Below are 19,755 nucleotides of genomic sequence, written 5' to 3' on the forward strand. Positions count from 1 at the left end.
GAATTTCATGTCTTTGAATGAGTGGTCGATGGCCGTGGAAGAAGTCTAGAAGTAGGTTCGTTGACGTTATTGCTATGTGACCGTAGCCGCCTTTATCGAGATGTCCTCCTGTCATGGAACATTCTGCCCGGCTCACAGACTGTACGACTAGGCGAACAGGTGCAAACACGTTGTCGTCTTGACAATAAAATGTTGTTTGGCGCTTCTCTCGGCGAGTTTGGTATTGTCTCTTGATGGCCAACATGAACTCCTCCCTCACGCCGCCCAGCACACTTTCTCACCCTTCTTTCCTTGCTTTCAAATCTCACTCTTTCCCATCCGAAGAACCATTTTTCGAGCTCTGGCAAGTGATCGCTTCTTGTTGACGCGATGCCAGCGTTGAAACATCTTGTATGCAATGTTCAGTGGGAGGAGACTGGTGCTCCTTTCCCTGAATATGGCACTCAATATGGCGATGGCTTCGTCGAGACCTTCATTGCCATTCCAAATCATCCTCAGCCCTTCAGCATCAGACTAAGTTCACGTCGATTCATCCATGAAGGTCTAGCCATGCTTGTCTACATAGACGGGAAATATCAATGCAACCGAATTCGAGTCAACCTCAAATCACCGCGTGGGGCTCTACCTGAAACCAGATCCAAGATCGATTTCGTTGTTCGGCAGAAAGAAACACGTCTAGGAGATGGAGCATACATGGCGAGAGAATGGCGTTTTGACGACTACAACATTGTACAACAACTTCCTCCAGGAGCAAGTGAGAGTCATTTCGAGAGCCTTGGTACCATTGAGGTCTTTGTCCTGCGGTGCAATTCCAACATTCCTGGCGAATTCGACGCGTTGAGTGACTCTTCGAAAGAAGATAGTGTCATCATGGAGCACTACGAGCGGCAAACATCGGGCGTTCAGTCTACAAGGACTGTGGCTGAGCCAGATTTTGAGGGGTTTCCTTTTGCTGGCTTATTTGACGGTCCTTCAAATCTCCCATCCTCTTCTCGCTTCTTGCAAGTTGACGGCCCTGCTGATGATCATGATTATTGGGATTATCGCTACAGATATGGTCCTGCACCGTATCCGCCCCAAGAACGCCCGGCCTATCATTCACATGAACATGAACATGAGCGCGTCCCCGATGGCACATTTTACTACCGACGACCTACACCACCTACGTCACCGTCGCCACCAAATCGTGGACGTGATCAACCTGACCATCTACCTCCTCGACGTGAGCGAAGAGTCCACTTCGACTATGGTACTGCCAGAGAGGGTCCCATGTATAATGATCGACACCAGTCCCAACGCACGCCCCGATACCATCACGACTACTACCCAGCACAGCACTACGTTGGACACCATCCTGAAGGAGACTATCCATCTCGTCACTTGGACATTCCCTATCGTAATAGAGATGATGGACCTAGAGACTATCGAGACTATCCTGAACCCCCGATGGCTCGTGGCGCCCTCAGAGTACCATTAGCTAGTGCTTCAAGAATTCCAGGTCTCTCAGAACATCGCGCAACACTACCAAATCACACTCGGATGGATTCTGCTGCTGCTGCTGCTGCTGCTGCTGCTCCTGCGCCAATGCCATACACCGCAGTCCCACCGTTTGCAGGTCAACATCAGCTTCCGATGCAACCCTGGTTGGGTCAGCCTCATCCTGTATTCCCACCTTCGATGCCTGGACCGACTCCGATTTTTCCCTACCTGCTCCATAACAACGTCCCATGGTTTCAAGCCGCAAATCAGTCCGGCCTTCAAAATACTCACAGTGCTACAAACAAAGATGCTGCTAAACAGGATGCATCTTCCACGGCCACATCCGCCACCGCGAAAGCGGAGCCTTCAGCTCCTGCCTCCAAAGACTCCGACAATAATGCTACGAATAACACCTCAGACAACTCGAATACCCAGAACCAAGGTGGGAGTGACAATAACACCAATAAACCGGAGCAGAATCAATCAAACTCGGCCGACAAGGGAACCAGTAATGAAAATTACAGTCAGGAGTGGAATGAGTGGCAGAATGGCGGAAGCAACGATAATACCAACAACAATACCAGTGATAATAACAACTGGGAAAATCAGAACACCAATGACGAAAGCCGGGACCAGAACAACATTGATGAAAGTTGGAAAGGAAACAACGACACCAGCGATGACAACAAAAGTAACCTCGATGAAAGCTGGAAGAATAACAACGACACCGCCGATGACAACAAAAGTAACAAGTCTAATCGAGACTTGTCTCAAGAACAGAACACATCTTCCAATGCTCAGAACGTACAAGTGTCCACAAGCAACGCATCTGGCAAGATGGCATGGTATGGCCCACATGGCCTTTACCAAGTAGCAAAATTCTACAGAGACGCCAGTATTCCAGCCATTGCAGAAGAAGAGCCGCGATATGATGTACCTCAAGCCGTCGCACAGGCCATAGGTGTCACTAAGCAAGTCCAACCTGGCAGAGGCTACGTTTACAGCAAGAAGAGCGTGCATCCCGCGGAGTATCTGGACACTCTTCAGGATCCATATGCGCGATTCATCTTCAAATATCGACACCGGGAGCAGATCAAGACCGAAACTGGTATTGACATTAGTTCAGATCCAACTCCCGATGCAGACAGAAACTCTCTCGAGAGTAAGACCAAGGATGAACTGATTGAGCTAGTTCTTCGAGCAAAGGGTGCTTTGGGAGGAACCATTCCAGATCCGCCAAAACCGAAACCTGTAGCTCCTGTAGTGTCAGCGCCCTTGGAACACATTCCGATTGCTGCTCCTCAACATCCATTCCCGTCTTACTATCTTCCAACATTTCGACGCCCCTCTGGCACAGGTTCCGGCTCTGGTGTAGCACAGCCACCAGCTAATACCGCTACTACTGCTACCGCTGCTGCCGCTGACGATGGTTGGGGAAGCACCAACGCAAATTCAAGTGTTGCTGAAGGAAAGCAGAAGAACAACAAGAACAAGAACAACAACTGGCAACAAGGTGGTGAAGCACAAGGCTGGAATGATCAGCAAGCGCCCAACACCAGTTCCTGGGACGGCCAAAATGAAGAAGAGCCTTTGCAGAGAGATCAACCAAACCAGACTCAGCCGACCGAGACGAACAAGCCAGCGTCGTCAGGCATTAGCCCTCTAGCTCTCCCCGGACCTTCATACCGTGCCAGTATCCCTGTTGAATCTCGAGTGTGGCAAGATCAAGATCAGGATGCTCCTCCTCCGACCACTCCACGTACGTCCGCCTCGTCCGACATGGTTCGGTCTGTACCTCTCACCGATCCTTTTGGGCCCAGCGAGCCCCCTAGGCGGCTCACTGAGGAAGAAGAATTTGAGAAGGGGGTTGGAGAGCCGCCTCCCGCCGGCTTCACCACCTGGTATAGGTACTTTATGCACCCGAACTCGCCCGACATCCCAAGCGAGTACGTCAGGGAGGAGATTGTCGATGCCCCTGATCGGCCCCCGGACCCTGTCCGCGCCCGCGCTCCCTCTCCCCCCCGGCTCGCACCCGGCGAACCGCACGACTTTTGGCGTTAGAGCCACAGACGGACGTCAACTGCATCTGCATCCGTTGGCGAGCCGGGTGCGGTCGGGCTGGTGAGCGACAACGACGGAGCTGTCGAGAGAACAAGGCTCGTGCCTTGGAGCACGACGAGCGGCAGATAGACAATGATACCAGAATGATGTTTTGAGATCCTGTCGCATGTCACATCTGAAGCGGAGTAGACTGTAGGGTGCATGTACGTGAACAAGTGAACCATGTGAAGTTACTATCGACGTCCGTTCTATGTTTGACCCTTGTCATTACCCTTTTTATCTGTTCTTCGCCCGCCCTGTATTCATCCTCAGTCCTTGTCCCAGTTTTCCGTTCTGTGTTGGCTTCATGTCCATCTTAATCATTTGTCTTTTGGTTCCTCGCCCACCACAAAGCCACCGCCTAACAAGATAGCAGGTTCGTCGATGCTGTGATGTTCGTAGCTCAACGTTCCCACCCCACCAGCTTCCATGATCAAACTCGTCTCCGTGAGCGGTCTGCCTATCCACCGGATGGCAAAGGCACGTAGGATGTGTCCGTGGCCCACCACCATCACGTCCCCCGTCACCCCTTGATCCTTGGGCTTCCCGATCACCGGAGCGTGGTAGTTTTCGCGGATGTCGGCGATCAGACTATCCACGCGCCGGATAATGTCTTCCGGACTCTCGCCGCCGGGGCATCCGTCGCGCCAGATGTCCCAGGGCCCCTGGCCTTTCTCGGCTCGCAGCTTCCGGATCTCAGCCGACGTGATGCCCTCGTACTCGCCGTAGTCCCATTCCGCGATGCGGGGGTCGATCGTGACACGGGCGTCGGTCTTGTTGTGCGTGGGGGAATGGTTGTCCGAGTTCGTTTGCCACGGGTACGGGTCGTGACAGCCTAGGTCGAGCAGTTCGAGTGTTCTTTGGGCACGATGGCGCGGTGAGACGTAGCTGGACCACGATCATTGCTCGTTAGTACATTTTGCGGCAGGACAACAATGGATAGACCATGTGTGGATGGGAAGATCTTATGCATGATTCGCTCGAGCAGCTGGCCACTCGATACGAGAGCGAGCGCGGAGCGGAATAGTGCAGGGCTGCAGGACAGGGCAGGGCAGGACAGGGTATAATGGCACAAGACAACCCGGCTAGAGGGGAAAAACATACATGTGAACCAACTGCCTGGGAACGATCAACCTGTCGTCCCCTACCAAAGCCCTTCCCGTCGCTCGAACTCGCTTCTCTCCGTTCTTGGTCAGAGGGATGTCTGTGGTGCCCGTGTGTTTCCCAGAGAGTGACCATTCCGTCTCGCCGTGCCGCACGATGAAGCACCGCGGCGTAGTCATTCTCGTGTGAATCCCCCTCGTCTCCTCCTTTTACAGTGGTAGTTCCCAGTTTCTTCCTCCTCTCCAGCGGGGTACGCCTGGCTACCTATGCCTTGACCACGCTGGGCCTCGGATGAGTGCGGATGAGTGCGCAGTGGAAGTCGCTTCGTCTCGACCCTTTGATATATGCGCAAGAAGGCTGTGGTGGGTTGCGAGAGCGATGGGGGGCTGTCGGTGTCGCGGGGTCAAGTCACTCTTCTTTAGTATCAGTCAAGGCGCCGAGAGTGAAGGACCCAACAAAGAGCGGAGCAGTGACTAAAAGTCAGAGGTGTGAAAGGGAAACAACAGGGAATCAAGGTACTCAATTTCTGCTGCTCCCGTACTTGCCGGTGGTGTTCAATTGTCTAACGTTCTCGTGCTACGTAGTCATCATACATGTGTTTACGCAAGAAACTTGCATGAAGTGGGCAGCCGTTTACCACATTCAACCGCACCACTAAAGGGCCCGAGGGTCTGCACAGTAATCGATTCGCAGAGGCCACTAATAAGGCTTCTGATAGGAAGGTTGTGCTGGGAGGGGCACGCCAGGGCCAAATGTTAAAAACACCCAAACACTGAGAAGCACTCAGTAGTGCTAACTAGCTAGTTAGAGACTCCCACGACGAAATCCGGATCCCATAACAGATATTCAGGAAGCCAACCATCACAACTCATTCTCAAGCAACAGAGCATTTCACTCGATTTCCTTGTTCAAAGGCATTAGGGTTTGATGATATATACCTAAAATAAGAGAAGTATTTTCAGAAGAGTGATTGAACATTCTTAGGGGTACAGATAGGACAGAGTAGTGTGCACCTAGATTAATAGACAATGCGTTGAAATAATAGGGCTGAATCTAGGGGGCACAGGCCTAAAACGAGGCAGAGAAAGCCTGAAGGATAAGAATTGAGTGCTTATAATGGTGCCTAAAGTCTAGGCACTACTAAGGAGATTTATAGGCCTTGGTGCAAGTCAAACGGAGCATACAACCGGCAGCAATTTCAACAGATCGGACGAGACAGTTTGCCATCACCGAACAGATGTAGTTATAGAAGCCACCATCCATAAGGACAACCCGTCTTAATCTAGACGGCACAGTTGTGCGAGAACAGGTCATCCGAATCGAGGGCACAGGTACCGTCGTCTCCCAAACAAGTTGCGCCTACAGGAACTCTGCGATGTCGAAGATTGCCTGTGCTCACGGCGTACCCTTGTGATTATGGGAAATCACTCCTAAGGAAGGCGACTATGATGAGCGAGCCATTGCTATCAAGGCTTTCGAGGACGAAAAAGCGAAGCGCCGCAAGACTGGGCGACCATTCCGGCATTATTCGCTGTCACAACCATCTATCCAACTTCGACATTATCTGAAGCAGATACGACCTGAAAAACGATGGTGCTATCCCAATTGACCGAATCGGCGCACACCATAGCCCATATTCATTCCTGTCGTGATCATGGCCGACGTCCGTTTGAGCAACCTTGTGTTTTTACGATAATATGAGCATCAAGCTCGTTGATTTCTCCGAGTCCTCTCTTATGCCGCTCGACCGGAACCTAGACAACTGTGACGTAAATAGCTTTTCAATCTGGGGCCGACGTTGGACGAGTCTGGGGGGATGGATATTCGACATGACGCCGGGCCAGCGTTGTGCCTTTGACATTTATCAGGGTTGGAAGCAGCCAGAAGACCCGACCACCTGGCGACGACGGCAACATCTCCTGTCAACCAACGGAGTATGGCTAGGTTCGGTTATCCAGAAATGCTGGACCAAGGACTTTGAGTCGGCGCAAGATCTTGTAGAGCTGGAAAGGGCTCGCGCCTCTGCTCTGCTTGTGGCGGCGGGAGCGGAAATCAGCTATTCTGCCTCGTCCAGCAAGGACTCCCTTTGAGGTGGTGGAATAGCGGCCAAACTCGGCCAAGGAGCTCATCAAGCAGCGGTTTACAAACTGGACCGACAAACCTCTCTCCGCAAGGGGGAAAAATGTACAAAATCACACTTGACTTCCTGAGTGTCGCGATGAGTAACAGACATCATCCGCTCGTGTTGTTTCTCCTTGACCAAAGTTCCAGGATGCTGCGTTTGCAGACGTCGTGCTCAAACAGTAAAACATGGCATTCCCACCATACTCTCCGTCTCCTTTTTAGTCGTTCACGTCAGTGAAGATGTTGGAAATTTGATGGCGAGGCTGTGCCGTGGGAGTTGATGGTCTGTGGGAGAGTCACGGCTATAATTAGGACATGGGGGACGCGCCGGTGCCAGAAGCCGAGCTTGTGCTTTTTGACCCTCCTATTGTACAGTACTAACTAGAGAGAGTCCCGAGCGCCTAAGCCTTTAACAGTAGTTAGTACTGTACGGAGTAGACTGAAGCGAGACTTCAAGATGGATCGGGGTGGAGGTTCCAAGAACAAGCATCTGTTTAGGGGTTGACCATAGAATCCGTAGGCAGCCTTGCTGCATCTGATGCCGCTATGGTACAAGACGGCCTAAAGATCGAAGAAGTGTCTATCATTTGTGCTCGTCTGGGTCCTGGCCACGACAAGCACAGACAGTCGCGTGAGGGTTTCGGCGAGAGGCGCGACAATCGAAAAATCCTCCAGTCCAATGGGTAGTTATAAACACCGCCAACTGCGGGTAAGTCTTGAGCCTCTCCATGTCTTGACTGCGCCTCAAATTCCCACCCGGCAAAACAGACTTTGGCATTTGACGTGGGGTTGTCTAGACCCCTTCGAGTGCCTTGTACGGACCATTCTTCTGTACGATCACTATGGCATCCAACGCCACCGTCATCGCGGTGAATGTGTGCAACGAAAGAAGTGATACCACGAGATCTAGGTAGGGAGCTGACATGAGATACAAAATTCTAACCACCAACACCATCATCGTCATCACCTGCTTCAAGTGTATTTGAGGTTTCAGAGTTGTCACCAGCCATCCAGTCGCCATCGTCAAAGTCCGAGGTAACGTAATTGTGGCCATGCTGACGGGAACCATCACGATGAACTTAAAGCAAAGCCACCACCATCGAACACCAGGCTCCATCTCGTGCGAATCCTTCCAAGTTCTGCCCAAAGCTGCAGGACTTAAACGCCCCCTGACAGGCGGTCGATCGAGAAGCGAGGCACCAGACATCCACTTGTCCCCCGGCCTGACCAACGCCATCGAGCCCACCAGTGCCACCACCCGCACCCCCCTGTCGGCCCACTGCGCGCCTCCATCGAACCGTTCGAAAAAAGATCTTTCATATGCTGAGGTTGCGTGTGCTCTGAAACGGTGTTGCCAATTGTGGAATCCCCATGTTGTCTTTTGTTCGAGAACTCCCCAACTGAAAATCAGACTCCCTTTCGTCTTTGGTGTATATCATTTATCTCGCAGATCACGATCTATACCTCACTGTCGCTCGCTATACCCTTCACACGTTCGTTCTCGACAGAACCACGCTTTGGACCGTCACTCGCTCAACTACCACTCCCCGGCGAGACCGCTCTCAGACACCGTTCGTTTCATTGAAAGAATTGTATTGGAACATACCCCCCATCGGTTAAAGAGTCGATCAAGGTGGAATACCCCGCCGGTTGACGGCATCACGCAGGGAAGAGAACTCTCGGATACATAACCAACAGGCCGTCATGCGGACGTCCTCAGTGGCAGTCTTTGCCTCCCTGGCTCTGCTCCCTTCCGTCATTGCAACAGATATCTTGAAAACAAGTGGTGTAGCGGATTGCAACAATGGTACATCTCAGATCAAAGTCAACAAACTCGACATTTCGTTCGATCGATCGACGAACATGATCAACTTCGATGCTTCGGGAACGAGTGAACAGAAGCAATACGTAACAGCACACCTCGTGGTGACAGCATATGGTATCCAAGTATATGAGAAAGAGTTTGACCCCTGTTCACAAGACACGAGGGTCGATCAACTTTGTCCTGGTAGGTGAAATTTACGGACGAAAGTGTTGGACTGCCCTAATATTTGCCTAGTGCCTGCAGGAACATTCTCCGCAAATGGAAGTCAAGAGATACCCTCATCCTATACCTCGCTCATTCCCTCAATCGCATACTCGCTACCTGATCTCGACGGAGATGCTCAGTTGACTCTCAAGAACAAAGGCGGACAGCAAATTGCATGCGTCCAATCTGGTGTCACGAACGGCAAATCGGTCGAGGTGCCCGCCGTGTCATATGTTGCAGCTGCGGTCGCGGCAGCCGCGTTGGGCATGTCGCTCGTCGGAGCTGCGGCCACGGGCGCTCATCCTGGCTCCAGCACATCAAGTCCTGGATTCTCGGAAGTTGTGTGGTGGTTCCAGGGAATGGCAATGAACGGCATGCACTCGGTACCATATCCTGGCATCTATCGGAGCTTTGCCAAAAACTTTGCCTTTAGTACTGGTCTCGTCTCCTGGGGCGGGCTCCAAAGGTCGATCGACAGTTTCCGATCGCATACAGGAGGCAATCTGACCAACGAGAACTACGACGACCTCAAGAACACCACCTTGGTGTTTTCTGATGGCACGACGGTCCAGCCTACCAGTACCCTCGGTAAACGTGCTATGTTGTTCTTCCGAGACGTCAGTACCAACGTCAACGGCACCGACGACTCTGGCTCTGCCTCGGGCTCGGACTCGACGTCGCAACTTGTTAATGGTATCCAAGGCTATGTAGAACAGCTCACCATCCCAGAGACCAACACTTTCATGACAGTCCTTCTCATATTTGCGATCGTGGTCGCCGCAATCGTTGTCGGCATTCTGCTGTTCAAGGTCATTCTCGAAGCATGGGCACTCTTTGGCAAGTTCCCGAAATCACTCACCACTTTCCGCAAGGAGTACTGGCGCGTCATGGCTCAAACCATCACATCTCTCATTCTGCTGCTATACGGTGTCTGGACACTGTACTGCATTTTCCAATTCACGCACGGCGATTCATGGGCTGCCAAGCTTCTGGCTGGTTTGACCTTGGGCGGATTCACCTCACTTCTCGCCTTTTATACTTGGAAGATCTGGAGTGTTGTGCACAAGCTTAAGAAGATGGAAGGCAATGCCGACGCCCTCTACGAAAACAAAGAAACCTGGAAGAAGTACAAGCTCTTCTATGAGAACTACAAGCGTGGCTACTGGTGGCTGTTCATCCCATGTATCGTCTACATGTTTGCCAAAGGATGCGTCTTGGCTGCGGGCGAGGGCCACGGCATGTTCCAAACCATCGGCCAATTGACCATCGAGTCGCTCATGCTCATTTTGCTGCTTTGGAGCCGGCCCTATAACCGCAAATCGGGCAACTGGATCAACATCGTCATCCAAGTCGTCCGAGTAGCGTCAGTCGTCTGCATCTTGGTCTTTGTGGAAGAGCTCGGGATTGCCCAGACGACGAAGACCATCACTGGAGTGGTATTGATCGCAGTCCAATCTGGATTGACTGTGATTCTTGCCCTTTTGATCTTCATCAACAGCATAATCACCTGCTGCAAGGAGAACCCTCACCGTAAACAACGCAAGGCTGCCGAGAAGCATATCCCTCAAGACATCGAAGGCGACGCGTTCATGATGGTACCCACCCCGTATACCTCATCACCGTCTCGTGGTACAGGCAAGGTCTCCGATCCAAAGCAAGGCTACGAGCCGATGCGGGCCAATGCATATTCTCGCTTTGGACCTTTACGCGATGACAGCCAAGAGACCCTCGTCAAGGGAGCAGCTGGGATGGGATACTCCGGCTATCGAAGCTTGAGCCGCGGACAGGACGATGCCGATGGCAGTCCGCCTCCCCCGTTCTCCCGGGAGCCAAGATTGCCAGATCTTTCTTTTGAACCGTTCCGACACAGATAACATGTGTGGGTTCTGGTCAAGTCAATCAAAAATTTCTTTGTGTGCGTGCGTCCGTTTTAAAATCAGCAAGCGTTTGCGTCCTTGTGATTTGTTTGGGTGGTTGGATGTTTGATATACAAATACATATACATATACATATTGTGTATGTATGTATACCAAAACAGTGGCGGCTTTATGCCGAGATTATGATTTTTGAAAGGATATTCTTCCTTTGGATCTGATTGTCAAATCATAGCGTGGCTCTTCGTTGAAAAGAGAAAATCCGGGGTCGATACCACATATGGGATGGATTGGACCTCGTTACGACCGGGAATGGACATATATCATATCATTAATACCAGTTAAACCTGCGGTCAAAACACTTGCTTGTTGTCTACATGATTCATTTTCATAGTCGTAGCTTTCAACTTGCAATTCGTAGTGTGATCTTCGCGCAACCAATCTCCCAAGGAGCACTCGCACACGGTCTCAGCCGCACAATCATTGATGGCCGAGTGCTTGATTCAAAGGAAGGGGTAGTCGGTCAGAACACGTTGAAGAAAGGTGATGGACAAAACCGAGAGGTCCCGGCACACGGAGCCTAAGCCTACCCGTCGCTGCCCAAGTAATGCGACGATGCTGGCATGGACACGGGCGTGGGCGAGGCCGTGGAAGGGCAAGCGAGAGCGACGGAGGCGGCTGAACGGGTCCTCGACAGGCTGGGCTTGATGGATGTCTACCTAGTAATAAATGTGGAGAGATCAGATGATGAAGACGGGCTTATTCGCGGCGACGACTTCGGTCCAGCGTCTCTCGCCCTGACATCTCCACAGCATCTGCAAAGTCGTCAGGGCCGCCGGGATGTTATGGAACCTGGTCTGCGAGTGGATCTGGGTCAGTCGCTGCGTGAAGAAGCTCCGGTGCTCGTGGGTGGAACTCTCGGCCGCGGCGACAAAGTATGCCCAGACGAGGGCGTGGTGGCCCGGCTGATGCACGGGGATCTGCAAACACAGCAGGCGGAGGCGTTCAAGGGCACCGACCGTGGCCGCGTGTGGCGGGCCGACGGTCGCGCGGGTCAAGTATATCTCGCACGCGCGGCGGATGATGGCGATCAGCGCGTTGATCCGCGGCACAAGCGCCGGGAAGAAGATGGCCGCGTTGGAGATGAAGCCGAGGTAGTTGTCCACGGCGGACAGGGTCGAGGTGCCCATGCCCTCTCCGAGGAGCGGTTGCGCGAACAGCGTCATCATCAGCGTCTGCTCCTTGAGGAAGGAGTGGATGGCCGACGACCCCTGGCCCCCGTGGCCGGCGGCAGAGGCGCCGTTCGCGTCCGTGAGATGCTGCAGAAGCCGGAAGAGGTACGGCAGGTTGGTCCCGCCCGTGACGGTCTCGCCCGTCAGAAGAACGACGATCGTCGCCCACGCCGACACGTCCGAGAGGCTGAAGGTGTCGGTCCGCTCGCGGAGCCGTCGGATGATCTCTTGCAGCCTGGCGTCGGCGGGCGCCTCGGACCCGCCGCGTTGGCGAGCAAGATGGTACATGGACACGACGGAGACCGCTTGCTTGACCAGGTCGTCTTCGACGGCCATGGGGAGGATCAGGTCCCGATACCCGTTGAATTTTCCGTCAAACACGACCATCACTGGAGCAATGGCCTCGGAAAAGTGAGCAAACAGTTCCCGCGGACCAGCGTCCATACCGATCAGCCCCTGCGATGGACTGCAGGTACGGCTCGTGGTGTAATTGCTCAATTGCAATGCATGGTCTGAATCTGGCAATATCTCGTTTGGAGTCGCCGCATACTCCTGGATCTCCTCGATGAAGCCCGACTCGATAGACGTGCCGAAATTGATATCCGTATACTGCTCCAGAGTGTTGGCATAGACCGCCACTGTGTCGCTAGCGTTGTGCCAGTAGTCATCGGGCCCGGGATGAAAGGATTCCGCCGCTGGCACAGTCTCCTCTTGTTCTCTCGTGGTGTTGCCTGTAAGTGATACATCTGACCAGACAATACCTGACGCTTGAATAGACACCGAACCGTGAGGTGTGCGCTTCGGTCCTTTCCGACCTGGTAGAGCCTGACCTTTGTTCTTGCCACGGTACGTCACACCGGAGACGAATCTGACCTCGATACCATAGCCGGCGCATTCCAGTCCTTGAGCGCGGCACTTGTTGCAGTGTGGTCGGGTCTCATCGCACTTGACGCGACGACGGGAGCAATTGTGACATCCTGGGAGATAGACGGTCAGAACGAAACTCACTGCAACCGATTGTCCGACAGGCGCGTACCAGACTTTAATTTTGGCATGTTGCGCTCAGCATGACTGCGTCTCGTCCTTGAGCATTTTGACTAGACTTCAGTTCTTGTACTGCGCAATGGTCACATCGTCCGGATGTCTTCAGGCGTTGAATATGATTATCCACAGAATGAGCCCGAAGACAAGTCGAAGTCGAAACGTTCTGATAAGGCGAGAATCTGCAAAGTCCCGCTCTTTGCTTGGCACGAGACGGCGCCACGTTCCCGCCTCGCGGAGACGATTCGATCTCTACTGTATTCTTCAAAGGTTCCTGGTCCGACATCGTGGACTACATGTCTCCAAGTAATCTACTAGATGTGAATCGAACAAATCATGCCATCTCGACCTTGTTCGCTGCAGAATGGTGCTCCGCTTCGCCGGCTCAAACAGCTTTTCCAGGTTCACAGAAACTGCTCTTCCGGAAATCCGTCCTCTCTCTGTCGTCGATCCGCATTGCCATCGTCGACGGAATTCTCCACCTGAGGTTTGGTACCTTCTCAACTGGCTTCGATGTGCACTGTGGCTCGAACCGCGTGGTCTCTGGGCATCGCGTTTTTGGGAGTGGCTGTAGGAATCTTCCGCGTTTTATGCAGCGACGTCTGGGACGACAACTACCTATGTACCGACGTATCCGACTATGCCGCACTTCTCCTGCCGGCGTTGCACCTCCAGAACTCCCTGGCCTTTTTACATTCCATCATGATCTCGTGCTGCTATTCCATCATTAAGCAGCTGGCCCACATTTTGTTGCTTTGCACGCTCAGGGGTGCTCAGCCGTGTGCTGATTCTTTTACACAGTTCCCCGCTGAGTCGTCATACCACTCCCGGAATTCCAGTGAAGCTCACAAGTGAGTTGCACGAGGCCCAACCTGCAGTTCGCCTCGAACTGTCAAAGCGGCTTCGGTGCCAGACTGGATGGCTCCGTCTATGAAACTCCTCCAGCCGCCAGCAGCCCAGTCTGAATTTGCAAACAGCACCGCATTTTGTCTTCTCCGGAGAGCGTCAAGATACTTTACTTCCATACCTGGCCGATACCACACCCTGTAAGTCGTCAGCACAAATTGCATCTTGTACTCTCGTGAGCAAAAAACCTACCATGCGCCCTCGGCAAATTCGTCCTTCGACCAATTGTGGAAGACCTGGAAAAATGATGTTAGTGAGTGCTTTCTCGTTTTGCGGTCACGAATCCTTGATGCTTACCAGCCGGTTCACATCCATCGGGGCGAACTCCTTGACGGCTTTCAGAGTCTCGTCGATGTCGTCGTCGGCGTGGATATGGTTGTCGTCGCACCCAAAGAAGACACAATGAGTATATCCAGCAGGGGTTTTGCCGTCCGCGAGGCCAATCACGAGTTTGTTGTTCGGGTAGGTCACTCCGCTCCATGACCGCATCTCTGGATCCTTGATCTCTGCGTGGACTTTCACGCATTGGTTCACGTGCTTCAGCTCAGAAGCCTCCCTCTTCTCCGCCAGCAGTGGAGGGTTGAAGGCGATCTTGCGAAGCACGTTCAATGGAGCGGTGCAGATGACACGCTTGGCTCGGAATTGGCGACCATCACGAGTCGTGACGCGGACGAGAGCGTCTGTTGTCGAATCGACCTTCGCCACGGCCGTCTTGAACGAGTACGAAAGATTGCGTGTTGCAAGTGCCTCTTTGAAGAACCGGAGCGCAAACTCCGACTGGCCGCACTTTAGTTTGAAGACAATGATGGTGTCCAACAGCGTCCGATAGTCGTAGTTTCCTGCCGCCCACCACCGAAGGAAATCCAGAAACGCCGAGTTTTGGGCCGTCCCGCCGCTGCACAAGAGAACGAACGACTCAATCGCGTGGCGCTCGTCTTCCGACAGGTCGTGTCTGATCTGGGCGATACGATCAGCGACCGACAGGTCGGCGTATTTCAGCACGTCCTTGTTCCAGTACGCGTTGAACGGGAACGGCATGACCGTTTTGCCAAAGTCGCCGTCGACGTTGACGAATTTTTGCATGGCTCGAGAGAACAGTTCGTCCTGTACCGAGTTAGTATAGCTGCGCCCGCACAGGACCACTTCGTGGGGGGTTTGGTTTGGCAAACGAACCTCTTCTTCATGGCTCATGGTTCGGCGACCAGAGCTCGTCGCGAAACTGAAATAGTTGTGGCGTTTGGAGTAATCGGTGGAATGGACCAGTTCATTGATCATGCCGTATCTGGACAGTTCTCGATACACGTGCGGCTGGAACCAGTGCACCCATGTGCCGCCCATCTCGTAAGGATACCCGTCGATATTGGATGACCACGTGCGTCCGCCGATACGGTCTCGGCCCTCGAGGAGTAAAGTTTTGAGCCCTATGGACATTTGTTCAGCACTTGTTTGCCCTTTTTCCATTTTCATTTTGAAAAATAGACCCATTTTCCACTACGTACCTGAGGTGGTCAAGTCTCTTGTAGCAGTCAGCCCGGTGTAGCCAGCCCCGATGACTATCACATCAAACATCGCGTCTGAGCTTGTGACGCTCTGTGGTGGTTGGATCACTCCTTTTGAAGGAATGCCGGCAACCAGTCCACCGTCAGGGGCCCAGTGCCAGCCCTCGGACGACGTTGCAATGTCTGTCATTTTGTATCCTGTGTGAGTGGCTGATGGTGAGAAGAAAAGAAGCAAGGGACGAAAGAACGCGATCTCAGGAAATGGAAATTCAGGTTTCTTATATACTTCTCGCGAAGCTGGGGGAAAGAAATATCTCTCTCATGATCGATGTACACTGTGGTGCAGCACCGCCGCGGCACGTACGAGTGAGGAAAGGAAACAGTGGCATCCCACACCCTGGCACCTTGGGCGTGTCTTACTGGGCGTCCTCATGGATGCTGAAAGGGACATGTCAATGGACTTCCCTTTTCGACTGCCTCGCATGCCATCCAAAAACTTAGTTCGCCGGGGCCGCTCACTTAACTTTCCTTTTTGGGGAACAAGACTCCACCTGGCCGTCGCTCCACCAAAAGCTTCATTCTGCCCCGAGATCAATTTGTTGCCCCTTCTGGATACGGACAGCCTGCCTTAGAACTCTAGGTTAAAATGCAGCATCAGTACCGCTCAAACCCTTTGGAGATGATGGCCAGACATATTCCTCATGCCACCAGCAGTCGGGCGAGACAGTTGCTGGATTGCCTCCTTTTACAACACATCAACATGCTAGAACTATGCTCACTCCCACCCCCGCGATCATCAAGGCCAGACTATACCGGTCCCTCATCGCACCACCTCCGTTGTCCTCCTTATTTTGTCCCTGGCCCTCCTTGAACCCATTCGCCTGTCCACCGAGATACTGTGCCCCGAGACTCGTAAGCTTCCCGTGGTCATCGAGCATGCTCACCCCGTCACCGGTCCATTCGTTCGCGTCGTCGGATCGAAACGATCCAAACCACGAATATCGCTCCAAGTAGTCCAGCCCGTCAAGATATGGTAGAGACTCGTTCATCATCGCCAATGCCTCCGTGTCAGACGTGTCCGGGATGGCAAACTCGGTCAGCCAGATCTTCGCCTCCGGATAGAGGGTGTGCAAATTGCCCAACCAAGACGTGAGACCAGAAAACGGCCCGTAGAAGTGTGTGGCGATAAAGTCAAAGGGACACCCGTGCGTCGAGTTCAGACTGTGGCATGTCTTGTTGAAATTGGAGAGCCATGTGAGTCCAGAGGCGGAACCGGATGTTGATGGCCTGCAATTAACCACATATCAGTCACGTCAGAATAGAATATCGTTGCCTTGAATGTATTATGAAAATGTCATTTCTGACACGAGCCTGTGAAAGAGGATGATCTTTTGAGGCGCTGGAGAGGGGGAGATATAGTCAAGATACGTACAAGCTGACTTTCAGATTATACGGCTCCTCCCTCAACGGCGCTAGGAAGTCAAGGTACGCCTTCGCAGCGTCGCGTGGGGACGTGTTCGTTCCTCCATCCGAAGATGAAATGTCCGGCTCGTTGAACGAGAGGACGTGACTTGCGTTCGAGTGGGTTTTGACTGTCCCAACATCTTGCTGGGCGTTGGAGGCACCGTGAACCATGGGCACGAATTCGAGTTCCCCAGAGAGAGTGTCGGTGGGCCATGGCGAGTAGTTGTAGTACCAGCTCAGCGGGGACCCGGACTGGATGAAGATCGAGTCGTCATCCGAGGAGTGGGAAGTGGAGATATAGATCAACCCTCGCTTGGATGTGGAGTTTACAGAGGCACCTAGAGTGAGGTGCACAGAGAGGAAGAGGAACCAGAAAGATGGTGTTGATGATCGCATTGCACGTGTGGATACGGGCAGGAATGCTGATGCCGTGTGAAAGGTTCTGTAGGCCGTGGTGATACTACTGGCGGAAACTGGGGGGCTATGAACCTCGTAGATGGCTGCTGTCCGAGTCCTTGGGTGTCTGAGCAGTGTAACCGGAGTTATATCAGTATTCAGACTGGTAGCGATTTCGGACCCGAGTATGTACAAGCCGAGTCAGGCAGCGTGTAGATAATAACACTATGTTCGCGCTTGGGGGTATATAGCAAGCTCGCTCAAAGGGTATCGTCGAAAACAGTCAAAGATATAAACAGTCGTGTCAATCGTGCAAGTCGTGACAGGTTGTAGATGGGAGAGCGGATTCTTGCAGAGGTCAATTTGACATTATTAGTAACTTTAGGAGTTGTGCAGCATGGACAAGTCCCTGCGGCGAAAGGGGCATCTTGAGATCTTTATAAGATAAGATCATAGCATACACTAGCCAGGTACTTTGTCCTCGTACCTTGGTACTGATATGCAAGTTCCCGGATTGTTGCAAGCCTAAGGAAATGCGCCAACACCCGATCTGCGACGATCTTGGTATATGAGGTCATCGGAAGCGACAACGCACTCAGGGGTCGGAGGGGAATAACATTCTTCCGGATATTGATCAACATCACAGCCACCAACTCACCAGACCTGTGCTTGTTGTTGCTGCAACCAGAACCAGAGCAACGATGGAGATCCAGGAACAGGACGACATCATCCTACCTTTCCCATCTGTATCTATGCCGTCGACATACTAGCTTTGATGCTGCGTAAGTTGGCAAAGCTTCCCTAAAGTCGCTCCAGAAGATATCTACCCACTTCTGAGTGCGAGAAAAGGATCCAAACGGTCCTTCGCCGCAATCAAACCAGATCTTTGATCGCCCTTGGAAGAAGAGGGCTGTCTTACTCGTCGATAGATGGGGGGATGTCAAGACACCAGAGGATTTTGTTTACGTTCATGTACTGTGTGTACCCAAGCAACGAGTTGGATGATCCTTGGGTAGATGTTCCATAACGTGTCAACATCGTTTGAGAGAGGTATATCTATCAGTGCACAGAAATATTGCAAGTCAGCCCACTGGAGTAAGCATACACGTATATAGCTTGGAATATAATAGATCCGTGTTACTCACACTAAGCAGGCTGACGTATGGATGTCCCAGGTGCCAAAGATGCAGCATGCTACCACCAACTGGACCTAGAGGCACACACGATTCTGTCGGGGGGATAGCTCTTGCGATAATGGCCCTGACAATGCAATCACGAGCTTTGCTGGTTTCATTCTTTGGTTCGAGATGTATTATCTATCGCTGAACACCAGGCATCGCAACCCCGCCGTCGGAACCAAAGATAGGCTCATTACACAATCCAACACCCGCCCTATGGCTGATGTGATCTTTCTCTCCCTCTGTCTCTGTGGACTTCGTTCGTCTCTCCAAGTTCCGTCTAATACCAATCTAGAAGCAGAAGACTTGATCCTCAAGCTTGCTCACAGGTCGAGCCTTCTGGTAACCAAGACCTTCTGTAGCCTTCTTCATTGCACTGACCATAGGAGGTGGGCCGCAGATCAAGATCTTGATGTCTGACGCCGGGGCAGGTAGTTTCTCCTTGATCATGTCGGGAGTCACGAAGCCGACACCACCAGTCCAACCTTCAGGGGGGTTGTTCAAGACATAGTAGACGTTGAAGTCTGGGTCTTCCTTGTCAAGCGCATCCAGTTGATCCTTGAGAAGGATATCGTCTGGGTTGACATTGGCGAAAATCAAGTCCACCTTGGTGGTATCATTGCCTCCGTTCCTCGGTCGTCCACGGTTGATTGCTCGAATGATCTGAAGCATAGGAGTAATGCCGGTACCGCCCGCAATCATTCCAATGCGTCTGCAAAGATTCGGCTGGTACACCATAGCTCCCTTGGGTCCACGAACCTTCATGGTGTCTCCAATCTTGAGCGTAGTCATGTGCGCGCTGATGTTGCCTTGAGGATATGCCTTGATCAATAGCTCGAACCAGCCCTTGTCCTCATCTGAAGAAATGGGAGTGTACGACCGCACCACCTCTTTCTCCGCGCCCTTGGGTGTAGCCGCAAGAGACATGTGCTGTCCGATGGGCAAGCCGAGAATGTCGGTGGGCTTGGGCAGAGCGAAGCGGTAGATAGCGACATTATGAGAAGTCTTCTTGATGTCCACGAGAGGGAACTCCTGGAAAGTGTCTGGCTTGAGGATCTTTCGCGCCGAGGGTGCTGTAGACGATGTGAGCGGATACGTGTCAGGCCACTCGAAGGATACAGCTACTTACCTCCACCTGCGAGGAATTTGTAGCCCACGAACACCGCAGCGAGTGCTGCAGCAATTGCTGCAGCGACTGGAACCCACGACATGTCGAGAATTTGTCTGTCTCAGCAGTTTGAAGAGCAGAGGGAGGACAGCAGGGCAGTCGCTGAGGGCGCTACAGAAGTAGGAGGAAGGATATCTGCGGCGGTCGGGGTGAAGTCTTTT

General features: G+C 52.6%; 8 protein-coding genes across 8 annotated transcripts; 3 read left to right on the forward strand and 5 right to left on the reverse strand.

Moving 5' to 3' along the window:
• Positions 1–369: 369 nt before the first annotated feature.
• Positions 370–3,540, forward strand: PV08_11792 (uncharacterized protein; the record flags this gene model as incomplete). The annotated part of the gene is made up of 1 exon (XM_016386100.1): positions 370–3,540. The coding sequence occupies one exon, from the start codon at positions 370–372 to the stop codon at positions 3,538–3,540; it is 3,171 nt and encodes a 1,056-aa protein (XP_016230232.1).
• Positions 3,541–3,899: 359 nt separating this feature from the next.
• On the reverse strand, positions 3,900–4,862 carry PV08_11793 (uncharacterized protein; the record flags this gene model as incomplete). The annotated part of the gene is made up of 2 exons (XM_016386101.1): positions 3,900–4,467; positions 4,684–4,862. The coding sequence occupies 2 exons, from the start codon at positions 4,860–4,862 to the stop codon at positions 3,900–3,902; spliced, it is 747 nt and encodes a 248-aa protein (XP_016230233.1).
• A 1,518-nt stretch (positions 4,863–6,380) lies between these two features.
• Positions 6,381–6,773, forward strand: PV08_11794 (uncharacterized protein; the record flags this gene model as incomplete). Its single annotated transcript, XM_016386102.1, has 1 exon — positions 6,381–6,773. One exon carries the CDS (start codon positions 6,381–6,383, stop codon positions 6,771–6,773), a length of 393 nt encoding a protein of 130 aa, XP_016230234.1.
• A 1,738-nt stretch (positions 6,774–8,511) lies between these two features.
• Positions 8,512–10,710, forward strand: PV08_11795 (uncharacterized protein; the record flags this gene model as incomplete). The annotated part of the gene is made up of 2 exons (XM_016386103.1): positions 8,512–8,815; positions 8,867–10,710. 2 exons carry the CDS (start codon positions 8,512–8,514, stop codon positions 10,708–10,710), a joined length of 2,148 nt encoding a protein of 715 aa, XP_016230235.1.
• Positions 10,711–11,450: 740 nt separating this feature from the next.
• Positions 11,451–12,997, reverse strand: PV08_11796 (uncharacterized protein; the record flags this gene model as incomplete). Its single annotated transcript, XM_016386104.1, has 2 exons — positions 11,451–12,919; positions 12,979–12,997. 2 exons carry the CDS (start codon positions 12,995–12,997, stop codon positions 11,451–11,453), a joined length of 1,488 nt encoding a protein of 495 aa, XP_016230236.1.
• An 831-nt stretch (positions 12,998–13,828) lies between these two features.
• PV08_11797 (uncharacterized protein) lies at positions 13,829–15,578 on the reverse strand (the record flags this gene model as incomplete). Its single annotated transcript, XM_016386105.1, has 5 exons — positions 13,829–14,027; positions 14,082–14,125; positions 14,187–14,993; positions 15,063–15,310; positions 15,389–15,578. 5 exons carry the CDS (start codon positions 15,576–15,578, stop codon positions 13,829–13,831), a joined length of 1,488 nt encoding a protein of 495 aa, XP_016230237.1.
• A 565-nt stretch (positions 15,579–16,143) lies between these two features.
• Positions 16,144–17,248, reverse strand: PV08_11798 (uncharacterized protein; the record flags this gene model as incomplete). Its single annotated transcript, XM_016386106.1, has 2 exons — positions 16,144–16,675; positions 16,821–17,248. 2 exons carry the CDS (start codon positions 17,246–17,248, stop codon positions 16,144–16,146), a joined length of 960 nt encoding a protein of 319 aa, XP_016230238.1.
• A 1,469-nt stretch (positions 17,249–18,717) lies between these two features.
• PV08_11799 (NADH-cytochrome b5 reductase 1) lies at positions 18,718–19,637 on the reverse strand (the record flags this gene model as incomplete). Its single annotated transcript, XM_016386107.1, has 2 exons — positions 18,718–19,499; positions 19,556–19,637. 2 exons carry the CDS (start codon positions 19,635–19,637, stop codon positions 18,718–18,720), a joined length of 864 nt encoding a protein of 287 aa, XP_016230239.1.
• Between the last annotated feature and the right edge of the window lie 118 nt (positions 19,638–19,755).

The sequence above is a fragment of the Exophiala spinifera genome, assembly GCF_000836115.1.
Source record: "Exophiala spinifera strain CBS 89968 unplaced genomic scaffold supercont1.10, whole genome shotgun sequence".
In the NCBI taxonomy this organism is placed as follows: Eukaryota; Fungi; Ascomycota; class Eurotiomycetes; order Chaetothyriales; family Herpotrichiellaceae; genus Exophiala; species Exophiala spinifera.